General features: G+C 39.2%; 1 protein-coding gene and 1 long non-coding RNA gene across 2 annotated transcripts in view; one reads left to right on the forward strand and one right to left on the reverse strand.

The window, feature by feature from the left end:
* LOC111821661 (uncharacterized) overlaps positions 1-21,506 on the forward strand; it is a 110,443-nt gene that overhangs the window by 49,017 nt on the left and 39,920 nt on the right. The window contains exon 2 of the long non-coding RNA XR_002825004.1: positions 4,206-4,248. This is a non-coding gene — a long non-coding RNA (uncharacterized LOC111821661). The remainder of the gene's footprint in view (positions 1-4,205; positions 4,249-21,506) is intronic.
* RGS1 (regulator of G protein signaling 1) lies at positions 12,139-15,890 on the reverse strand. Its single transcript, XM_004382561.3, has 5 exons — positions 15,715-15,890; positions 15,274-15,354; positions 14,790-14,851; positions 13,276-13,439; positions 12,139-12,530 (listed from the first exon to the last, which is right to left on the reverse strand). Exons 1-5 carry the CDS (start codon positions 15,828-15,830, stop codon positions 12,345-12,347), a joined length of 609 nt encoding a protein of 202 aa, XP_004382618.2. The 5' UTR covers positions 15,831-15,890; the 3' UTR covers positions 12,139-12,344.

Raw genomic sequence — 21,506 nt, forward strand, 5'->3', positions numbered from 1 at the left:
ATTATGTTCTCTGACCTAGCTGTTATCAGTAATATCTTGGACTCCACCTTCAATCTTTTGTTTCTCAACTAATCAGAAGCTGGATGAGGAAAAAGGACATGATTCGCTGGGAGCCCCTTCAAGACTACCACACCTCCATACGGTATTTAAGCTGCTATAGATGTTTGCTAATGGTGATGGTGGTATCTGCAGAAGCACCATGACCTCTTCCATTTCTGCTCCTTTCTGGATGTAGAGTGGCCTTATTTTTAATTCAGCATGCTTCATTCTGTCAGTGCTCTAAGTGGCAGAGAAGACGAACCAAATGAGGAGTGTACTTCATCATTGCTTGAGCAAAACACTGTCCCCGTGTGTTCTCAAAGCTTTACAAAATGTTCTGGGTATTTGTCCTTTTGGTGTTTCTCACTATTTTATTGCTCTCTTCTCTCCTTCAGATTTTGGAACGGCATTAAAGGGCAATATGAGTGCCAGGCACCTGCTACACTTAAAGTAGCCTGTTTCTTCCTTCTCTGTTCTACTGTTTTTAGGCCGTGTTTGTGTATCATAAGACCCTCTTCCCTCAGGATGAATTATTTCCTTGGTAGTTCTTTGATCTCTCAGGGTAATTATCACTGGTGAGTTTACCCTCTAGTTTTCTTGGTATGCACTGAATTCACACTTCTTGTCTGAATCTTAGATTTACCACAGGTATACTTTCCAGAGCTGCATGCTACTTTTACTTGGATTCTTGATGTTTACTTGGTGATTAGCCAGGTTTAACCTCAAAGTATTTATATAAATATGGTATATTGCCCTAAACCGAGTCAAAATGAATGAGTAGCAAATACTTGTTTCATGACCAACTTGCTTTCACTCAAGTTTTTATCAGTTGTAAAATTTTCCATCACTTATTCTTTGCCTGCTGCTTAGCCCTTACCTCCCTTTTTGTGTTGTTTTTGGCATGTTCTGTTCTAAGTTGCATCTGAAATAAGCTTTTCACATATTATTCTCATGCATAGCTTACATCCTCTTTTCCAGGCAGTTCTATCTCAAAGAACATCACAAGGTCAGAGAGATAACCTCTGCCTAATGTGGTAACGAAATAAGACTCTGCATTTTGTGGAGGTTTCCCTGTTTTTTTCCAGGATGGCTCTATATATCTTTTGAGATGTTATAAGGAGTTGTTTCTTTTTGAAGGACATTTGAATATATATCCGTGTCTCTCTATTTATGAGGGTAATACAACCTAGTTACTTGTCTTAGTTATCTAGCACTGCTATAACAGAAACACCACAAGTGGGTGGCTTTAACAAATAGAAATTCATTTTCTCACAGTTTAAGATGCTAGAAGTCCAAATTCAGATCTAAGGGAAGGTTTTCTCTGTAGGCTCTGGGGAAGGCTCCCTTGGTGATCTTCACGTGGCATGGCATCTATCTTCCCCCACCTCTGCTTGCTTCTCTATCTTTAATCTGCTCTTTTATATCTCAAGAGAAATTGATTTATGACACCCTACACTAATACTGTCTAATTATCGTAACACAGAAAATCCATTCCCAAATGGGATTGTAACCACAAGTATAGGGTTAGCATTTACAACACATATTTTTGGGGGACACAATTCAATCCATAACACTACTCTAACATATAATCCCCAAATCTCGGAGGCTTTTGTTTCTTACTCACATCAGTAGTAGTATGGGTTGGATGGCTATTCTCGGTATGGTAATTCCTCCCCGTGGCTTTGCAAAGTTAGAGTCCTTCACTTCTAGCAGTGTACGTAAAGAGAGAAAGGAACTGGAGTGTCTTACTGTCAGGCCTGAACCTGGTGGTTATCCCTTCTGCTTACGTTAAACTGGGCAGAGTTCAGTTTGGTGGCCCTCACCGAACTTTGGGCATTGGTGGTCCATTGGTGTTCTCGCCTTCCATGCAGGAGACTTGGCTTCAATTCCTGACCAGTACACCCCATGTGCAACCATCATCCATCTTTCAGTGGTGGCTTGTGTGTTGCTATAATGCTGAATAGGTTTCAGGGGGGCTTCCAGACTGATACAGACTAGAAAGAAAGGCCTGGCGATCTACTACCAAAAAACCAGCCAGTGAAAACGCTATGGATTGATCACAATGGTCTGATCCTATTGTGCATGGGGTTACCATGAGCTGTGGCTAACTCCATGGCAGCTAACGACAACAGCAAGCTAACTTTAAGGGGGGCCGGGAATGTAGTCTTCCTGGTGCCCCGGGAGAAGGCCTGAAATTGGTAAGCACCGAGGCAGTCTCTAGTACAGTCTTCTAAAATAAAAGAGAACAAATAAATCCCTATTCTAGGACAATAACAATAGCTAAAGTAAAAAGATATTGATGTAAGCAAAGTAATATTAGTAGTTAGTTGGACAGACTTACTTCAGCCCTTTTGGAGCCAGATAATGTAAGAATTTTCATTTATTTCTGAATTACAGGGCTTGCAATTAATGCATTGATATAGTAGTTCACAAAGTAATTTGGATAACTTTGAATTTAATCCACACTTTGTTGTTCAACCATCGCTTTTCTGAAGCCACGTTCTCCCTCTAGGATGGAATTACTTCTCCCTCCTCTGAGCGCTCACAGAGCCCTGGTGGCACAGTGGTTAAGAGGTTGGCTGCTAACCAAAAAGCTGGCCGTTTAAATCCATGAGCAGCTTCTTGGAAACCCTATGGGGCAGTTCTACTCTGTCCTATAGGGTCACTATGAGTGAGAATCGACTCCATGGCAACGGTTCTGGGTTTTTTGGTTTCCTCTGAGCACTCATAGTACATTAATCCTGTCTATTAAGCAGACGCTGAGGCAAACCACAGGAACTCTGTAAGAGCGGGAGCAGGAGAGAAGAATGTCTGTAGTTCCTTAGCCTCTTGCATCCCAGGCAAGTATAGGCTGCCCTGACTGGTCCCTTTTTTATAGGAACATTGTAAGGGAGCAGAGGCACCCATCCAAGTATACAAAAGGAGAGAGAGAGCACTTGCTAGAGGTGACAAGTTTGATGCAGCTTGATTCCCAGAGGAGCTGCATAAGGTGCCACCAGCACCTGGAAGCTTTTTGGAAAGTTGAAACTACACAGACTCTCTATTAGGGGGAAAAGGTGCCACCAGTCCTATTTGGCTTGTTGCCGGGAACCTAGGGGGAGCCACTAGGGACAATCTCATCTGTCTCTCCTCTGTTTCAGTATTTAGTCTATTTTACTGCAATTGGTTTTGCTCCTCTTTTTCCAAGAGAACCATGAGTTTCTCAGTAATGGAGGACTATCTCTTTTTCCCACCACCTGTTTGTCAGTTTGTTGTATTGTGGTGGCATGCATGTTGTTGTGATGCTGGAAGCTATGTCATCAGTATTTCAAATACCAGCAAGGTCACCATGGTTTACAGGTTTTAGTGACTCTTCCAAACTAACACAGACTAGAAAGAAACACCTGGAAACCTACTTTCAAAAATGAGCTAATGAAAACACTCTTTATCACAACAGAGTATTATCTTATATAGTACTTGAAGATGAGCCCCCTGGGTTGGAAAGTACTACACAATAGCTGCAACAATGGACTCAAACATACCAACAATCATGAAGATGACACAGGACCAAGCAATATGTTGCCATGAGTTGGAGCCAACTCAATGGCAACTAACAACAATGTATCTTATTCATCTCTGTGTTCCTAGTATCCCTTTTGACTTATGGCACACAACTGGTGAAACTCATTGGTGAGTGTATTAAAGAAGCAATTATTTAGACTCCTTTCTTAGATCATATAGTTGATCATAGAATTCTGAAGCATGAATAAAATGTTTGGGCAAGGAAAATTTTGTGTTTCCTCTCCACTTCTTACTGTCAGTAAAGATAGTATGAATTGTAATCATTCCAGTCAAAATTATGCCCAATAAACATTCTAAGCAGATTTTTACTCAATTACCCATTACTTGTTCATAGTCAGTTATTTGCAGACCCTGAATGAACTGACAGATTTAAGAAAAAAGTACTAGATGAGTATTAAAAACTGTTTTTATGATTAATTCAAGCTGAGTGTTTCACAGCAGAGTATAAAAGATGAAATACGTGTAGAATGTGTCAATCGCACTGATTTAAACCAAGCTCATTGAGTTTTTTACATTCTAGATTTGATTAGAAAGTCAACTGGTAGTTTGAGGGATAGGAGAATATCTGAAACTTACAATATCCCTTGTTCTTTTTCTCCCTCCAGAATTAAAGGATAAAAACAACTTCATTTATTTTGCGGAGTTAAGGTAAGGATGATTGAACTGAAGAATGTACCAAGAGAGTGACTGACTACCTTCAGGTCTCCAGTCCTCTTTTTTGTCTCCCTGGACTAGAAGTGAACACTTGGTCTATTCCACCAGTTGCATAGAACCAGCCTCTCTGTAAAAATGGAGTGGTGGTGAAGTCATCTGATCTCCTCTAACTTCACAAGGGGGAAGGAGAATCACGATCAACAGCCCAAGGTTGGTTCCTATGAGGCAGAGTTCAGATATGCCTCCTCTCTCTCCCCTTTATACCAATTCTGGCACCAACTGTCCCTCCCACGGCACTCTACTTTTTGGTAATTTCTTGCAATGGCCACATAGAACCCACAGACAGTACTCACGATTATGGGATTTATTAGGGAAGTAATAGGTTACAATTCAAGTTCAGGAACTCTCAGGATACAGTTCTTCGATCAGGACAACCTCTTCTCAGCCATGCCCGCAGGCACACCTCTCTGGCCCCTCGGCTTCTTGGCCCCTCCGCCCAGCCTCTGCCCTGCTCCGGCAAGTGTTACAAAGCTCTTTTAGCTCTGCTAATAAGAGCCCAGAGGCACTCCACTCTGCCAGCAAGCCTCTTGCCCGAAGGCACTCAGCCTTCTCACTCCTTGGGCCGGGAAGCCCCACTGCAGCCGTCTCTTGCCAGTCTCCTGAGTCCTGCTGTCTCACACTGCCATCTCTCACTGTCTTCTGTGTTACAGCTCCTGTCTCTGTCTCCTGGATCTAGGAGGCTCTTAGTGCAGGGATCCTGGACCCAAAGGACATGCTACACTCCTGGCTCTTCTTTCTTGGTAGTGTTGAGATCCTCTCTCTCTCTGTGTCTCACTTTAAGCTTAGCTGGGTGTCAAAACTGACCAATCTCCTCATTAGGGTTCCATATACCTTATTTGCATGGTCCCACCCTTACAAAGGTGCCATGCACCTTATTTACATTATTAGGCGCTATCCAATCTCCTTGTTGGGCCACAAGAGCCTCATTTGCATAGTCCCATCCTGTCATTTGGTGGGAGTTACGAAAAATGTGGCTATAGGCTATAAGGGTCATATTAAATAATTCACTGCACTGCACCCGCCATATAAGGAGGCAGAAATCCTGCTCCATTGTTTATTTCACTATGGTCCTCTGTGCTGTCTAGTGTTTTTGATTGCCATGGCAGCTTCTGTTTGGGTTTGACAGCTGCTTTGCCTCTGTTTCTTGGCCTGAATCCTAAACTCGGTTTTGTCTCCTGTCTTTGAAAGATGCTTTCAACCTTAGAGTAATTACTTGCTGCAAATCTCTTGAGCCTCTTGGTCCTCGTTTTCTGTTCTTAGCCAGAATGATGGCTTGCAAGCCTCTGCTTTGGTCTAGATGAAAGTCAGCTTTGAGGAATAACATGTAGAACGCTTCATATTCAGGTTGATGAAGATTAAGCCGTTATCCATTGAAAGTACTATGTGATTTCTTTCGCATGTGGAACCTCTAAAAAGTGTATGCCTTAATCTTCCTCCAGTGCTCCTACCTTCTATTTCAAAATTGTTTAATGTATGCTTGCAACTGAAGGACCTCAAAGGCAATATGTTCAAATTTCAGCCAGAAAGGGATTTGATGTAATTGTGAGGGGCCAGCCAAGACATGTCAGAGGCATCTTATATTTCTCTCTTTTATTTACTCATCAAAATGAATTATTCACCAAGGATTGCCTATTCACCCTCTGCTTCCCATTTCCAAGGTTATTGCCTTAGTTCATGGCCTGGTTCTCTCCTGCTGGGCTACAAAACTAGCTTCGTATTTGGTTTTCCTTCCTCAATTATCTCTTCCTCCCAAAGTTTCTTCCAGAACAGATCCAGGATTAACCTTTTAAAACACAAAGTAATCACATCACTTTCCAGGAAGAAGCATAAGGTAATGGAAACATTTTAAAACATACAAACCTGTGTTCAGATCTTAGGTCCACTAGTCACTAAGTGTCCTTAGATAATTTTTTTCTTTGTTTTTGCGTTTGTTCATCAACAAAATTGGGTTAAGAGTGTTTATCTCAAAGAGTTTTAGTGTGGACTAAATAAGTAACATGTATATCTGGCTCAGTGCCTGACCCATAGTAGACACTCAAAAAGGGTATGTCTTTTCCTTAAAACATCAGTGGTTGCCTATCATATAAAAGAAAATATTCACACTTTATAGAACTGAGTAGATCCCCTCTCATAATCTTCTCTAAATTACCTAAACTACCAGCCACACTTAATAAATCACTATTGCTTAAGCACAGAGTATTTTTTTTCTGACTGTTTCACAGGCTTTTTTCCTTGTATTCAGAATGTTCTCACCCTCTTTGTATTCTGGTTGGGTTTTATTTATTCCTCAAGACCCACCTTAGCTATCCCTCCTCTGTAAAAAATGGTCAAAATCATCCAGCTAATACTATAACAAGCAAAAATGCCTATCAAATTAGAATAAAAGCAAATATTTTTCCAGAATGAACAAATCATATGTCTATTATAATGTATCATTATTTAAATAAGTATTTTTTGCTAAGAAATCTCAGAGAACTTTTCCAAAGTCTTAAATTCTTCGTCTGAGAAGTATAGAGGTTAGCTTTTCTCTTGGGGGACATAAGACAGTGTCTCTAAACTCTTCAAAGTGGTGCATGCTCAGCTGGGTGTCTCCTACACATCCTGGCACTGCTTATGAGTTTGACAGCAGAGAGAGGGAGGAGGATATGAGCATTAAATTCTGAAACGTAATTGACATAGCCCACATGGTTTTCTAAATTAAAAAATGTGCTTACAAAGCACCATTTCTTCTTATTTAAACAAATTGGCTCCCTGATCCCACAAGCTTGACTCCTTTTCCAATCATCAAGCTTACTGCATGTATCTTCCCCAAGTGGCAACATTCCAAATCAAGGCATGGTCCCCATAGGTTTATAAATTGGGCTCTTTTGAGGTTATATTCAAATTCCTAGCCTAATCTACCATTAAATTATGGGAGCTTTAAAGTACAGTTGTGCAGACAACTCTAAATTAGAGCAAAATCCTTTCTAGTTTAAAATTTTCAATTTGTGAAGGTAAAATATTAAATGTGTGGCAGTTCAGGTATTCAAGTTATCAAATGAGGTATAAGGTAAGGTAAACATTTAAGACAGTCAACTCTTTTCTTTTTTTCCTTCCCTTCCTTTCCCTTCCTTCCTTTTCTCCCCTTCCTTTCTTTTCTTTTTTTGTCTTTTTCTTTTGGTCTTGTCTTCAAAGTTAAAAAAGAGCTACGGTCTTCAAAGGTAAAAGAGCTACTGGGAAGTAAGTATCCAGTCAAATATCCATAGAAAGTTTTATATTTTTCCACTGACTTATTTGTAGGAAAGTTTCATTTAGGTTAGGTGTGGAGTAAGATATGAAATTTGGCCATTGGATTGATAATTTTTTAGATATTGATTTCAACAAAAAAGGATAGGGTTGTTTTATATCTATATATACATATTTACACCTAGCAACAACAGCAACATTTATTATAACCAGAAACGATACAAACATACAGACACATCAGGCAAGGTTTGGGAGAGGTTCTGGTGGCATGAGGCTTCTATCGTCCCCAAGGATCTTCTCCTGTGCATGGATGTTCTTAGTCATCCAGCAAGCCCCAAAGAAAGAGCTCCAAGACCCTGGGACCTCAGTGAATATTGTCTCAGTCATCTAGTGCTGCTTTAAGAGAAATACCACAAGTGGATAGCTTCAACAAAGAAATTAATCTCTCACAGTCTAGTAGGCTACAAGTCCAAATTCAGGCTGTCAGCTCCAGGGGAAGGCTTTTCTCTCTCTTGTCATCATCAATCTTTCTCTGGACTAGGAGTTTCTCTGTGCAGGAACCTCAGGTCCAAAAGACCTGCTCTGCTCCCGGCACTGCTTTCATGGTGGTATGAGGTCCCCAACTCTCTGCTTGCTTCCCTTTTCCTTTCTCTCTTGAGAGATAAAAGGTGGTGTAGGCCACACCCCAGGGAAACTTCCTTTACATTGGATCAGGGAAGTGCCCTGGGTAACGGTGGTGTTACAATCCCACCCTAACCCTCTTTAACGTAAAATTACAATCACAAAATGGAGGACAACCACACAACACTGGGAATCATGGCCTAGCCAAATTGATCCACACATTTTTTGGGGGACACAATTCAATCCATGACATTCCACCCTTTGGCCCCCCAAAAATCACATCCTTGCAACACACAAAACATATTGATCCCATCATATTATAGCAAGTCTTAACTCCAAGTCCAAAATCCAAAAATTCCTCTTCATCTGTGAAATCTAGAATACAAGTTATCTGCCTCCAAAGGTACAATGGCAGAACAGGCACAAGCTAGACATTTCCATCATAAATGGGAGAAACTGGAGAAGAACAAGGGATAACAGGCACCAAGCAAGTCAGCAGAACACTTTACATTAGCCCTCGAGGCTTGGAAAATAAACCTCTGTTCTCTGAGACAATTCACACAATGTCCTTGCCCTGCAGACTCTAGGTATTGGCCACAGTCTCTGGATTCTGAGTGGAGGCCCCTTGGCCCTGGGCTTCAGCTCCCCCTTCCAGGACCACTGCGACAGCAACTCTGCTCCCTTGGCTTTAGGCGCATCATTCTCCTAGCCCATTGGAGTGACAACTCCACCCTTAGAAACACCAGAGGCCATGGCTCCACCCTTTGAAACCCCTGAGGTCATGGCCATACCTTTTGAGACTGAGGCAGCTCCGCTTCTGGTCTTCCTAGTCTCTTCAGCTTCTGCTTCCTGTGGCCTCTTGGCCCTCGGGCCTCACGCCCACATCTGCCCTGCAGGGGCAAGTGTTCCAAAGCTCAGTAGCTCCACCAATAAGTGCCCTGAGGCGCCCCACTCCACCAGAAAGCCTCCTGCGCACAGACACTCAGCTCTCGCTCAGCGGGTCAGCTCCAGTGCTGTCTCGCTCTGGTCTCCTGGTTCTGCTGCTGTTGGTTGTCTGCCACTGCCACTTCTCTGCTGTTGCAGGTTCTCTGCTGCTGCCACTGCTCTATCCATTCACAGTTTTAAAACTGCTTCCACGTTTTAGGTATCCGTTAGAGCAGCACCCCACTCTCTCAGTACCAAATTCTGTCTTGGTCATCTAGTGCTGCTTTAACAGAAATACCACAAGTGAATAGCTTCAACAAAGAAATTAATTTCTCACAGTCTAGTAGGCTACAAGTCCAAATTCAGGTCATCAGCTCCAGGGGAAGGCTTTTCTCTCCCTTGTCTTCATCAATCTTCATCAATCTTACCCCGGACTAGGAGCTTCTCTGCTCAGGAACCTCGGGTCCAAAGGACACGCTCTGCTCCAGGTGCTTCTTTCTTGCTGGTATGAGGTCCCCCAGGGTTGTTTATGTTTTATAGTTTTTTTTTTTTTGTTGTTGTTCTCTAGATATGGTTTCATCATGGTGTTGAAGAAATTATACAACAGTAGGTGTCGCTAGAGCTAGTTACGTTTCAGTGGATGATCTTATAGAATATACATAACAAAAAATGCCCATGAAAAGAAAATTACGTTTTCAAGTGTTTTACAATATCTTGAATCTATGCAGCCAAGATCACATTTTTTTTCCAAAATGAAGAGGTGTCTTAGTCATTTGTTTTGACCATCTGTCCAAAAATTAAATGGCTCTTTAATAAGACATCTATGAAGACAAAGACCAGCAGTATTCATTTTATGACCAGTATGTGTGTTGGACAGTTGCACTGGTTGCTTCTCACAAGTCTTAAGGGTCTGGACTGTTTAATGTGACAGTAGTACTAAAAATAGGAGCAGGGTGTCCTGTGTTTATATGACTGCAGTTCACTTCAATTAGATGTTGAACATATCAGCATAATGGTGTAAGGTGATAGAAAAGCTTTATGCAAGAGTTGTTCTATATGGGCCTTAAAGAACTGGGTGGACTTTGAAAATTCGGGGGTGGGAAAATGCATTTGATTTCAGATAGAGAGAAGAGATTAATCAAAGGCCTGGAATAGTGAAGGTTAGAACTTGTTCAAGAAAAGGCGAATAATCTAGTGTGATGTCAAGATAGATACTCAGAGGGGAGTAATAGGAGTTAAACTGTAGAGGTCACACTGGGAGGGTTTTGAGTTCCAGAAACAGGATTTCGAACTCTATTTTGTATAAATCTGTGTTTCAGAAGGTGGTGTTTTTGGCCGCTCAGAGGATGGATTTAGGGAAGAGGCTCAAAAGAGGGAGACCAAATCAGGTGAATTAGCAAGCAATGAGAACCTAAACTAGGCCAGGTGTAATAGAAAAGAGTAAGAGATTATAGAAGAAGCGTCGGTGGAATTTAGTGACAGAATGAAGAGATACTGATATTATAATTACTACTATTATACTGAAATCCCTTCTTAAATTTCTCTTATAGTCTGCTAAAGCATGAAATGAAGCATCATGTAGATCCAATTTGACTCTGTCCACTGGAAATTCAAGAACAATGCTTTTTAAAACTGATCTGCATATTGCCCCATACCATTATTTGTGAGCCTGATGACTGGGCAAGCCAGTTGTGAGAATATCCATAGTACTCCATTATTTAATGAATGGCTCATTGATTATTAAATAAGTTTTGGAGCCCAATTGCTAGAACGATGCATCTGTATCGACTATACAGGGAAATGCATCATCTTTATTCTTTTTCTGCTCTCTGTAGGTGACCCGTTGGTCATACACGCAGCCAGCCATTTTAATTTTCCTACTTAGGTGACTCTTGGGACTGTCACAGACTTGAGTGGTTTAGGAAATGCCTTCTGGGCAGTAGGTGGCAGTGTCACATAGTGGAAAGAACATAGGTTGTGTAGTCAGAAGACGTATGAGCAAACCCTGGCTGTGTGACTGCCCCTTGGTCCTGGGGTTCCCAACCTCTGCTTATCAGATCATCAGCAGAATCACCTGTGACTTCCTTTTAAAATATGGATTCCCATACCCTTCCTCTTGGAGATTCTGATTTAGTCAGTCTTGGATGGGGTCCAGAAATAGATGTTTGTTTTTTAAAACATTCTAGGTAATTGATAGCTAAATTTGGGATCTATTGACTCAATTTCTCTGAGTCTCAAGTTTCATAGGACTGCTATCAGCACTAATGAGAAAATACATCTGAGTTTTATAAACTTTAAATCACGAGAAAATATCGGTTGTTAGATTACTTCTTGAACTAATACTTCTTTCATTTTTTAAAGATCTCATCAATTTTTCTTCAGTTTGAAGCCTGACTACATGAAAGTATATTTGTTTGAGTTTTACACATTGTGATAACACAGAATAAACTAATGAATTATGTCCAGTTTAATAATAAGATGTAGTATTAATTGGATGACAGTATTTTAAATGTTGGAGAGGTGATAGAAAGTAGAATACCCTTGCTTGAACTTTTGTAAATCTGATGTATGAATTCCAGTTTTAAAAAATGGCAAGGAAATATAAGCAGAATTGTTTTTATATATTTTTAATACAAAACTTACATTTTTTAAGGACACTGTGATAATTTAATTTACAAATACATTCTGACTTAGCAGTTCTAAGAGCAATAGTTTAAGTTAAATACAATGTTCACTTCTTTATCTCTTCCAAGCAAAAAATAATCAATCAAACAAACAAAAACACTGAAATACTTCGTGGTGATTTTGATACACAGACTTTTCACATAGTCATCTGAGTTAAAGAGATTTCAGCAGTTCAACACACAATCTATACATAATAATATGCAGCATAAATGTCAGTTAACCTTGAAGCTTATAGTACATTTTAATCAGTTTCATAACTTTTATTCACAGTTGCTGTGTAACTAGAGTTTCTGGCCTTCTCAGCTCTGAGGGGATTTTCTAATATGCAGGTCCACTGTGTCTTATGACAGTACTACCGTATCTCCTTCCTTATATAGTCTCTCAGTTTTCATCTTGCTTATGCTTCTTCAACCCTGTGTCTGGATCACTTGCAGGTTAATCCATTCTGAGTCATTAGTTGTTCCTCTGGGCCTGTTGAGTCACCCCAATAGGCAAAGTTTTTCACCCAGGGAACCACACTGGCACATTCCTTCTGTGCTTGATACCATCTTTAATTCCCTCCAGCCGGAAACCTGTCACTTAAGACTATTAGCCTGAAGGTCATTTAGAAGGTTTAAGTAAATATTTGATTTGAGGAACCTGGGATAGGAGTCCTTTTCCATAAGAGTGTATATGATTTTTTGGGCTTCATCAAAACACGTACGAGTTGGTGCTTTAATCTTCTTGGCTGTAGATTCTCGGGTGTGAAAGTCAATATTGATCTAAAAATAAATGGTGTTAGTTAATATACACATATTGTAAGTTTTATAATGTTACCCTGCTTTTTGAAGCACCTCAAGGAAGTGGTTTTAAACTTTCATTCAAATATCTCTTGAATGCCTATTCTGGGTCAGCCCTATACTAGGTGTGGAGGAGATAAAAAGAACTATCACAAAAAAAGTCTTTGCTCCAAAATAGCTCATAGTGTAATTGGGAGATAGAAAAAAAAAAAAAAAAAACACATAAAGTGGTATGTACATCACAAAGAGTTATATAGACATTTAAAATTTATAGGAGGCGAGGGCTGTTTGTGCAGCTGTTTTCTGCTTAGACTAGGAATATTGAACTGGAAGGAGTGCACTGTTATATGGAAATATTTTTTTGCTGCTGCAATTGTACATATTACACTAGTCTGCATTTTATCCGTATCCAGGGGAATAGCTCATTAAGGACGCTCTGACATGCAGTTCTGGCCAGCAACACTCCTACTCCATTCCCCACTGCCAGTATAGTTTGCTAGTTTTGCAAAATCAATTTTTTCATCCTTATCTTCCTTGTCCTTTTCATACAATCTTCACAAATATAGAAAATCAGATTATTGCATTGAACTATACTAGTATACCTAAATAAATAGCAGTAAAATCAGGTTGCCTAAAAAAGGATTTCATTTTGCTGTGTATGTTGAATATTATTTCTGTAGGTAAGCTCCTTTACACATAAACTGATGATAATGAACTTAATACTCACTTGTTTAGCAGCATCTGAGTGCACAAATGCTTTATATATTTTCTCTGCTTTATAATGCAAAAGTTCAGACTCTGTTTTCTTATAGTCTTCGCAAGCCAGCCAGAACTCGATATTCTCCTCACTGAACTCAGACTTTAGGAAATTTCCAAAAACATCTTGACCAGCTAAAAAGAAATGAAGAAGGAAATAATTAAATGAATTGAGCCAAGAAATGAGTAACTGGAAGACATCATTTATAAAAAAAAAAAAAATACTATGACATTCGCAATGTATAAAGATTAGAAATAACTCAAATGACACTGCTGGAATGGCTGTGTCATAATTTCAGAGAAGAGAAAGATTTAGCCAGTTCTTTCATTTAAAAAAGAGGAATATGGAGCCAGACAAACTTGTCCACAGTCACACTGTGCTTTGCTTCCATGTGCTATTTAAATTCAAATTTGCTCTGCTGATTACACAGCAATCTCTTACATATACCAAGTCTTAGCCAGAGTGAGGAGTGGTTAGGGAAGGAAACATTACAAAGGGCATTAACATCATGTTAATAATTAACAAATATGATCTGTCCATCCAATTCATATCTGTCAGAAAATGTAAGCCCGGTATATTATCTATGTGTCTGATGTACTGATTATATTTGCTAATGGTGCTGAAAACTTTAAATTGGCCATCTCTACCCAGTTTATTTCCGTGGCAGAATTGTAAATTAAATCAGATAATAATATGGCTGAACTGGGTTGAAGTAGATAATCCCCCAGCAAAGCTTCTTAGGGTGTCTGTGGGGAGAAGAGAATACATTTACTCTCTAGCTACAGTTCAAGTTGCTTACCTGCGCCTCTGAACAGCCAAGGTACTAATCCCAACAGAATTGCAATTCCCATGATAAGGAGATGGCAAAATGATTTCATTATTTACCTTTACTCCTCAGAAAATCCCCACAAGCCTCTTTGTGTTTAGAAACTTTTTTTAATCATATATGCGTTATTCATTTATCATTTTATAGTGCAATTATTTACTTTGCATGTCTCAACTGCCTTGAAGGCAACAAGGGACCATGGCTTTGTTTTTGAATCCTTGGTGCCTTTAAAAAGCCTGCCACATATGAATGATAAAATAGTCTACTGATGAAATGAGTCCTACTCCATCCAGCTATATAAAAATACATTATTAAGGCAGTTTTGAGCCTGGCAATTCACATCTTGAGATATAATTTGGCTTACATTTAAAACCTACGAACTGTAGAACCCCAAAATAATTTTTAATTTTGTTCCTATAGTGATCTATGGAAACACTTACTTGTCTTGGCAGATATGCTCAAAAGACAATAGAATTGGGTGCTAAGTCAATACTACATTATAATGGGGCAAACTATGCTGATGCTATGAGTAACCACAGAAAAACTGGAATGCACCTTTTCACACATTATTCTACCCAGAATACTATATCTTAATGAAGTCATTCTATTTGAGTATTAACCTTAGACCCAAAACATTCAATAGTTAATCTATACTTACTTTGGTTTGCAAGAAGTTTTTCCAGAGATTGAGACCACTGTATTACTTCATCAGCAGAAAGTCTGCAGAGGACAAAATTTACATAAATTAGTAAAACATTTTTTTGTGTGTAATCCACAAATGAAACCCATATCGCTGCTATATTTTGATAGCTTCATATGCTAAGGCTCTAGTTCTAGTAACTTTGATTAAAATTTACCTAGAAAAACTAAAATTTCTCTTAGAATTTCTGTAATTATGAAAACAATCTGCCAATAAAGTTTGAAAACATCCACATCGATATATTCCAACAGTGCAAAAATAATGAACGTATGCACACATGTTTATATCTAATTTCCATTGGTACTAATGCAGTCTAATCTTATTTGGCTTGTTACTTAACAGAAATAAAGTCCATTATGTGCAGTAGTAATCTCTTGCCTGTATGTAAAGCTAATGCACAAGCTGCTCTTGTAGTGATAGTTCAGGGTATCAGTGTACGTACATGTCCTTGGACTTGGCAGATTTCATTCCAGATTCCAGATGTGGGATCATAGATCTCAGGTATGCTTTCACGTCCATTCCACTACAAAAGACACAAAAGTCAATACTCATATTATCTCAGTAGAATATATCATTGTAAAAGGAAAAGTGCATGGAAGTAGCTTTTCCAGCGAATAAGGCAATAATAAAAATAGCCGATACAACCTTTAGCTAGCTTAAGAGCCAATTTTTATAAGCCAAAGTCTGTGGAAAAATTCCCACCAATTTGATGCCCTATCACAATTTAATCTTTAATACATCTGAATATTACTATCTGGCTCACAACAGGTAATTGCTCTAATGCTCATATTCTCTCTCATTCATTCTTAATCCTTCTGCCATTACAGATATTCGAAGTTAAAATTTCCAAATCTAAGTTAAAATTCACAGTGAAACAACTTACAAAGTCTTTGGCCTCTTTTTCTGAGTTTTGTTGTCTAGAAGTGAATGGCCAGTTCCTTTCAACTCCTTTGGATTAGCAGAGAAGAACACTCCTGGCATTTTGTCTAACCTTGGCATGGAGATGGCTGCTGCTCACATCGCCCTCGCCCTGCAAATATCTGCTCGTCAACGTCTCTGCTGCTTTATATAGTTAAGGCAAGCAGGCTCCTGCTGTTCAAAGGAGTCTGTTTATCAAGTGATGTTACCACAGACACTGGAAGTTCCCCCCTTTCTTGGTGCATTGTGACGTGTATCTTGAAAAGAAAAGCATACAGTGATGTCTTGTGGTTGAAACTTAACCAACGAGAACAGGTCACTTGATTAGAAAGAAAGAACATTAAACACACAGAGAGGCACACAGACATATGCCACGTGTCTAAACCATTATCAGCATCAGACTTGGGTTTTAGAGGATGTTTGTTTCATCTTAAAAAATGCGTATTTCAATAAAATATTTCATTTGATGTATTTATTGAATTAAACAGAAAATCAGCCTTAGAGGGGTATACACTCAATGCTCTGGAGAGTCATTGACTATAAAATTCATCTGATCACAATATTTTACAAAGAAACCCCTCTCCCACCTTCCCCCCACCATAAAACAGTGTAAAATAAACCAATACTTTTTGTTTGATTATTTCTGCACACATCTGGTAGAAGGGAGGGTTATCAGAGGTTATCTTCACTTTTCCCCACCCTGACTCTCACCCCTTATTTGCAATGGGAAATATTATTGTCACAAGGAGCCCTGGTGGTGCAGTGGTTAAAGTGCTTGGCTGCTAACCAAAAATGTTGGCAGTTCAAACCCACCAGCCACTCCGTGGGAGAAAGATGTAGCAATCTGTTTCTGTAAAGATTTACAGCCTTGGAAACCCTATAGGACAGCTCTACTCTGTCCTATAGGGGCACTATGAGTCAGAATCAACTTGACAGCAATGGATTTTGTTTTTGGGGTGGTTGGTGTTATTGTCAGAGCCCCTGGGTGGTACAAATGATTAGTGTACTAGGCTGCTAACTGATAGGTTGGAGATTTGAGTCCATCCAGAGGAACCTCAGAAGAAAGGCCTGGTGATCCAGCTCCAAAAAAAAAAATCAGCCACTGAAAGCTCTATAGGGGCAGTTCTACTCTGATACACATGGGATTGCCATGATTGGAGTCGACCTGATGGCAACTGGTGGTAGTGGTGATGTTATTGCCATATGGCAGAAAATTTTCATGTTAGCATTTTCCAAGGTGGTTCTCGACATTCTACTCATGATACACAAGATGGTTTTAAATGGTACACGGATTTGAATATTTATTAATGTTTAACTAATATATCAAATGGTGATATTACTTTGATATTACTGCTTTGGATAAAAATAAAGTAAAATTAAAACAAAACTATGAACAAATAAAAGTATAGATAACACACAAATATGATGTAATTTGTAAATATACTGATACTGAAGAATCAAACAGTATCAGAGAAAAAAACTACTGCAGGTAAAATAGAAGTATATTTGGATAGGCCAATAAAACACACTTCTTAGGTGATAATCTTCCAAATTTTGGCATTATCTCTAGAGACATATAGCCTGGTTTTAATTGAGATTAAGAATTAAAAAAATTAAATAAAAAACAATTAGATGACTAATAGCTGATAAAGGTAAGACGTTAGTGAAATATAAGATCTTATAGAGTTTATATATAGAACATGACTTATGTATAGAGTATTGATTTTAATTTACCACTCCTTTGCTTTTTGCCTCTGAAAGGACAAGTTGGATTTTGCTTAGAGATGCTTCTGAGGGTATTAGCTAGAGCTGGCACAATGGAAGAGAATAATACTTTTCCTTTCTTGGTTTTGTTATCAGGATTAAAAAAAATATCTGGAAGGAAATGCATTTACAGTATTATAAAATTCACTGATTACCATAGTCATGAACACACATTATATTGTGTATAATGAGCAGCGTTAGATGTTAGAAAGAAACCATGAGAACTAGTGAGATGAGGTGGCCACTTTGGAGTGACCCAAACAAAATTAATGGGGTGCAAGACTGATGACATAAAGGCATTTTTTTGTATATTTCCTATGGTTTAGGCCTTATTTACTTTTCCTGTTAAAATCGTCAATAGTGTTCATGTTTGTTTTTCACAATCTCTCATTCCTCTAGATAATTTTGAGAAAGTTATGCTAGAGAAAAATGATTTAAATTTATTTTTAATGTTAGATGCTGTTGAGTTGGTTCTGACTCACAGTGAGACTATGTGCAACAGAATGAAACACTGCCCGGTCCTGTGCCATCCTTAAAATTGGTGTTATGCTTGATCCCGTTGCTGCAGCCATTAGGTCAATCTATCTCCATGAGAGTTTTCCTCTTTTTTGCTGACCCTCTACTTTACCAAGCATGATGGCCTACTCTAGGGACCGATTACTCCTGAAAACATGTCCAAAGTATGTGAGATGTAGTCTCACTATCCTTGCTTCTAAGGAGCATTCTGGTTGTACTTCTTCCAAGACAGATTTGTTCGTTCTTTGGGCAGCCCACGGTATATTCAATATACTTTGCCAACACCACAATTCAAAGGTGTTAATTCTTTTTCAGTCTTATTTTTAATAATCCACTGTTATTATTAGCCACCATCACTCGTATGCCAGTTTGTCATTCTGTGGTGGCTTACATGTTTCTGTGACGTTGGAAACTATGCCACTGGTATTTCAAATACCAGCAGGGTCACTCATGGTAGACAGGTTTCAGCAGAGCTTCCAAACTAAGACAGACTAAAAAGAAGGACCTGGCAATCTACTTTTAAAAATTTGTCCAGTGAAAACCTTATGAATAGCAGTGGAATATTGTCTGATACAGTGCTGGCAGATGAGCTCCTCAAGTTGGAAGGCACTCAAAATATGACTGAGGAAGAGCTGCCTCCTCAAAGTAGAGTCGACCTTAATGACGTGCATGTAATCAAACCTTCAAGACCTTCATTTGCTGCTGTGGCACAACTCAAAATGAGAAGAAACAGCTGGAAACATCCATTAATAACCTGAAGGTGGAATATACGAAGTATGAATCTAGGAAAATTGGACGTTGTCAAAAATAAAATGAAACACATAAAGATCAATATCCTAGGCATTAGTGAGCTGAAATGGACAGGTATTGACCATTTTGAATCAGAAAATCATATGATCTATTATGCCAGGAATGACAAATTGAAGAGGAATGGCATCATATTCATCATCAAAAAGAGCATTTCAAGATCTATCCTGAAGTACAACACTGTCAGTGATAGGATAATATCCATCCACCTACAAGGAAGGCCAGTTAATATGACTATAATTCAAATTTATACAACAACCACTAATGCCAAAGATGAAGAAATTGAAGATTTTTACCAACTTCTACAGTCTCAAATTGATCAAACATGCAATCAAGATATATTATTACTGGTGATTGGCATGTGAAAGTTGGAATCAAAGAAGAAGGAGCAGTAGTTGGAAAATAAGGCCTTGGTGATAGCAACAACGCTGGAGATTGCATGATAGAATTTTGCAAGACCAATGACTTATTCATTGCAAATACCTTTTTTTCAACAACATAAACAGCGACTATACACATGGACCACACCAGATGGAATACACAAGAATCAAATTGCCTACGTCTGTGGAAGGAGATGATGGAGAAGCTTAATATCATCAATCAGAACAAGGCCAAGGGCCAGCTGTGGAACAGACCATCAATTGCTCATATGCAAGTTCAAGCTGAAGCCGAAGAAAATGAAAAAACAAGTCCACAAGAGCCAAAGAATGAACTTGAGTAGATATCCCACCTGAATTCAGAGACCATTTCAAGAATAGATTTGATGCATTGAACACTAATGACGGAAGACCAGACGAATTGTGGGATAATATCAAGGACATTATACGTGAAGAAAGCAAGGCCATTAAAAAGACGGGAAAGTAAGAAAAGACCAAAATGGATGTTAGAAGAGACTCTGAAACTTGCTCTTGAATGTAGGGTAGCTAAAGCGAAAGGAAGAAATGATGGAATAAAAGAGCTGAGCAGAAGATTTCAAAGGGTGGCTCGAGAAGACGAAGTAAAGTATTATAATGAAATGTACAAAGACCTGCAGTAAGAAAACCAAAAGGGAAGAACACGCTTGGCATTTCTCAAGCTGAAAGAACTGAAGAAAAAATTCAAGCCTTGATATGTAATGTTGAAGGATTCTGTAGGCAAAATATTGAACGATGCAGGAAGCATCAAAAGAAGATGGAAGGAATACAGAGAGTCACTATACCAAAAAGAATTGGTCGACATTCAGTCATTTCAGGAGGTAGCATATGATCAAGAACTGATGGTACTGAAGGAAGAAGTCCAAGCTGCACTGAAGACATTGGCAAAAAACAAGGCTCCAGGAATTGACAGAATAGCAACTGAGATATTTCAACAAACAGATGCAACACTGGAAGTGCCCAATCATATAAGCTAAGAAACTTGGAAGACAGCTACATGGCCAACCGACTGGAAGAGATCCATATTTGTGCCCATTCCAAAGAAAGGTGATCCAACAGAATGTGCAAATTATAGAACAATATTATTAATATCACACACAAGTAAAATTTTGTTGAAGATGACTAAAAAAATTTGCAGCAGTACATCGACAAGAAACTGCCTGAAGTTCAAGCCAGATTCAGAAGATAAAATGGAATGAGGGATATCATTGCTGATGTGAGATGGATCTTGGCTGAAGGCAGAGAATACCAGAAAGATGTTTACCTGTGTTTTATTGACTATGCAAAGGTATTCAACTGTGTGGGCTATAACAAGTTATGGATAACATTTTCCAAGAATGTGAATTCCAGAACACTCCATTGTGCTCACACGGAACCTATACATAGACCAAGAGGCAGTCTTTGAACAGTACAAGGGAATATTGAGTTGTTTAAAATCAGAAAAGGTGTGCATCAGAGTTGTATCTTTTCACCGTTGTGATCATTAGGGTTATGTGTCAACTTGGTCGGGCCATGATTCTCATGGGTTTGGCAGTTTTGATGTAGTTTGGCGGTCATTTGATGATGTAATCACTTCCATGATGAGATTTGATATAATGTGATCACCTCCGTGATGAGATCTGCCGTGAGTAGCCAATCAGTTGAAAGGGAGTTTCCTTGGGCATGTGGACCACACAAATATAAGTGGACATTCTGGCAAGGCTTGTGGTCTTTTGCTCACCCTGGATCCTGCAGCTGGCTCCTGTTCATCTGACCACTGGTTCTTGGGACCTGAGCTAGCAGCTTACCTGCAATCTTACCTGCAGTCTTCACAGCCTGTGAGCAAGATTCCTTCTGACCTGCCCATCTTGGGTTCACCGGCCCTTGTTGCTACATGAATCAGAAAGCCTCCAGACTGACCCACAGACTTAGGATGTTCCAGCCTATACAACCACTTGAACCATTTCCTTTATATAAATCTCTCTGTATAGATATTTGTATGCTTTACTGGTTTTGCTTCTCTAAGGAACCCAGCCTAAGGCAACCATACTTATTCAGTCTGTATGCTGAGCAAATAATCTGAGAAACCACACTATATGAAGAAGAATGCGGCATCAGGATTGGAGGAAGACTCATTATCAACCTGCAATATACAGATGACACAACCTTGCTTGCTGAAAGAAATAGGATTTAAAGCACTTATTGATGAAGATCAAAGACTACAGGCATCAGTATGGATTACACCTTGTCTTTTGTTGAGTTCTCTCGAGAAGCAAAA

Source organism: Trichechus manatus, unplaced genomic scaffold (genome assembly GCF_000243295.1).
Source record: "Trichechus manatus latirostris isolate Lorelei unplaced genomic scaffold, TriManLat1.0 scaffold00095, whole genome shotgun sequence".
Lineage (NCBI taxonomy): Eukaryota > Metazoa > Chordata > Mammalia > Sirenia > Trichechidae > Trichechus > Trichechus manatus.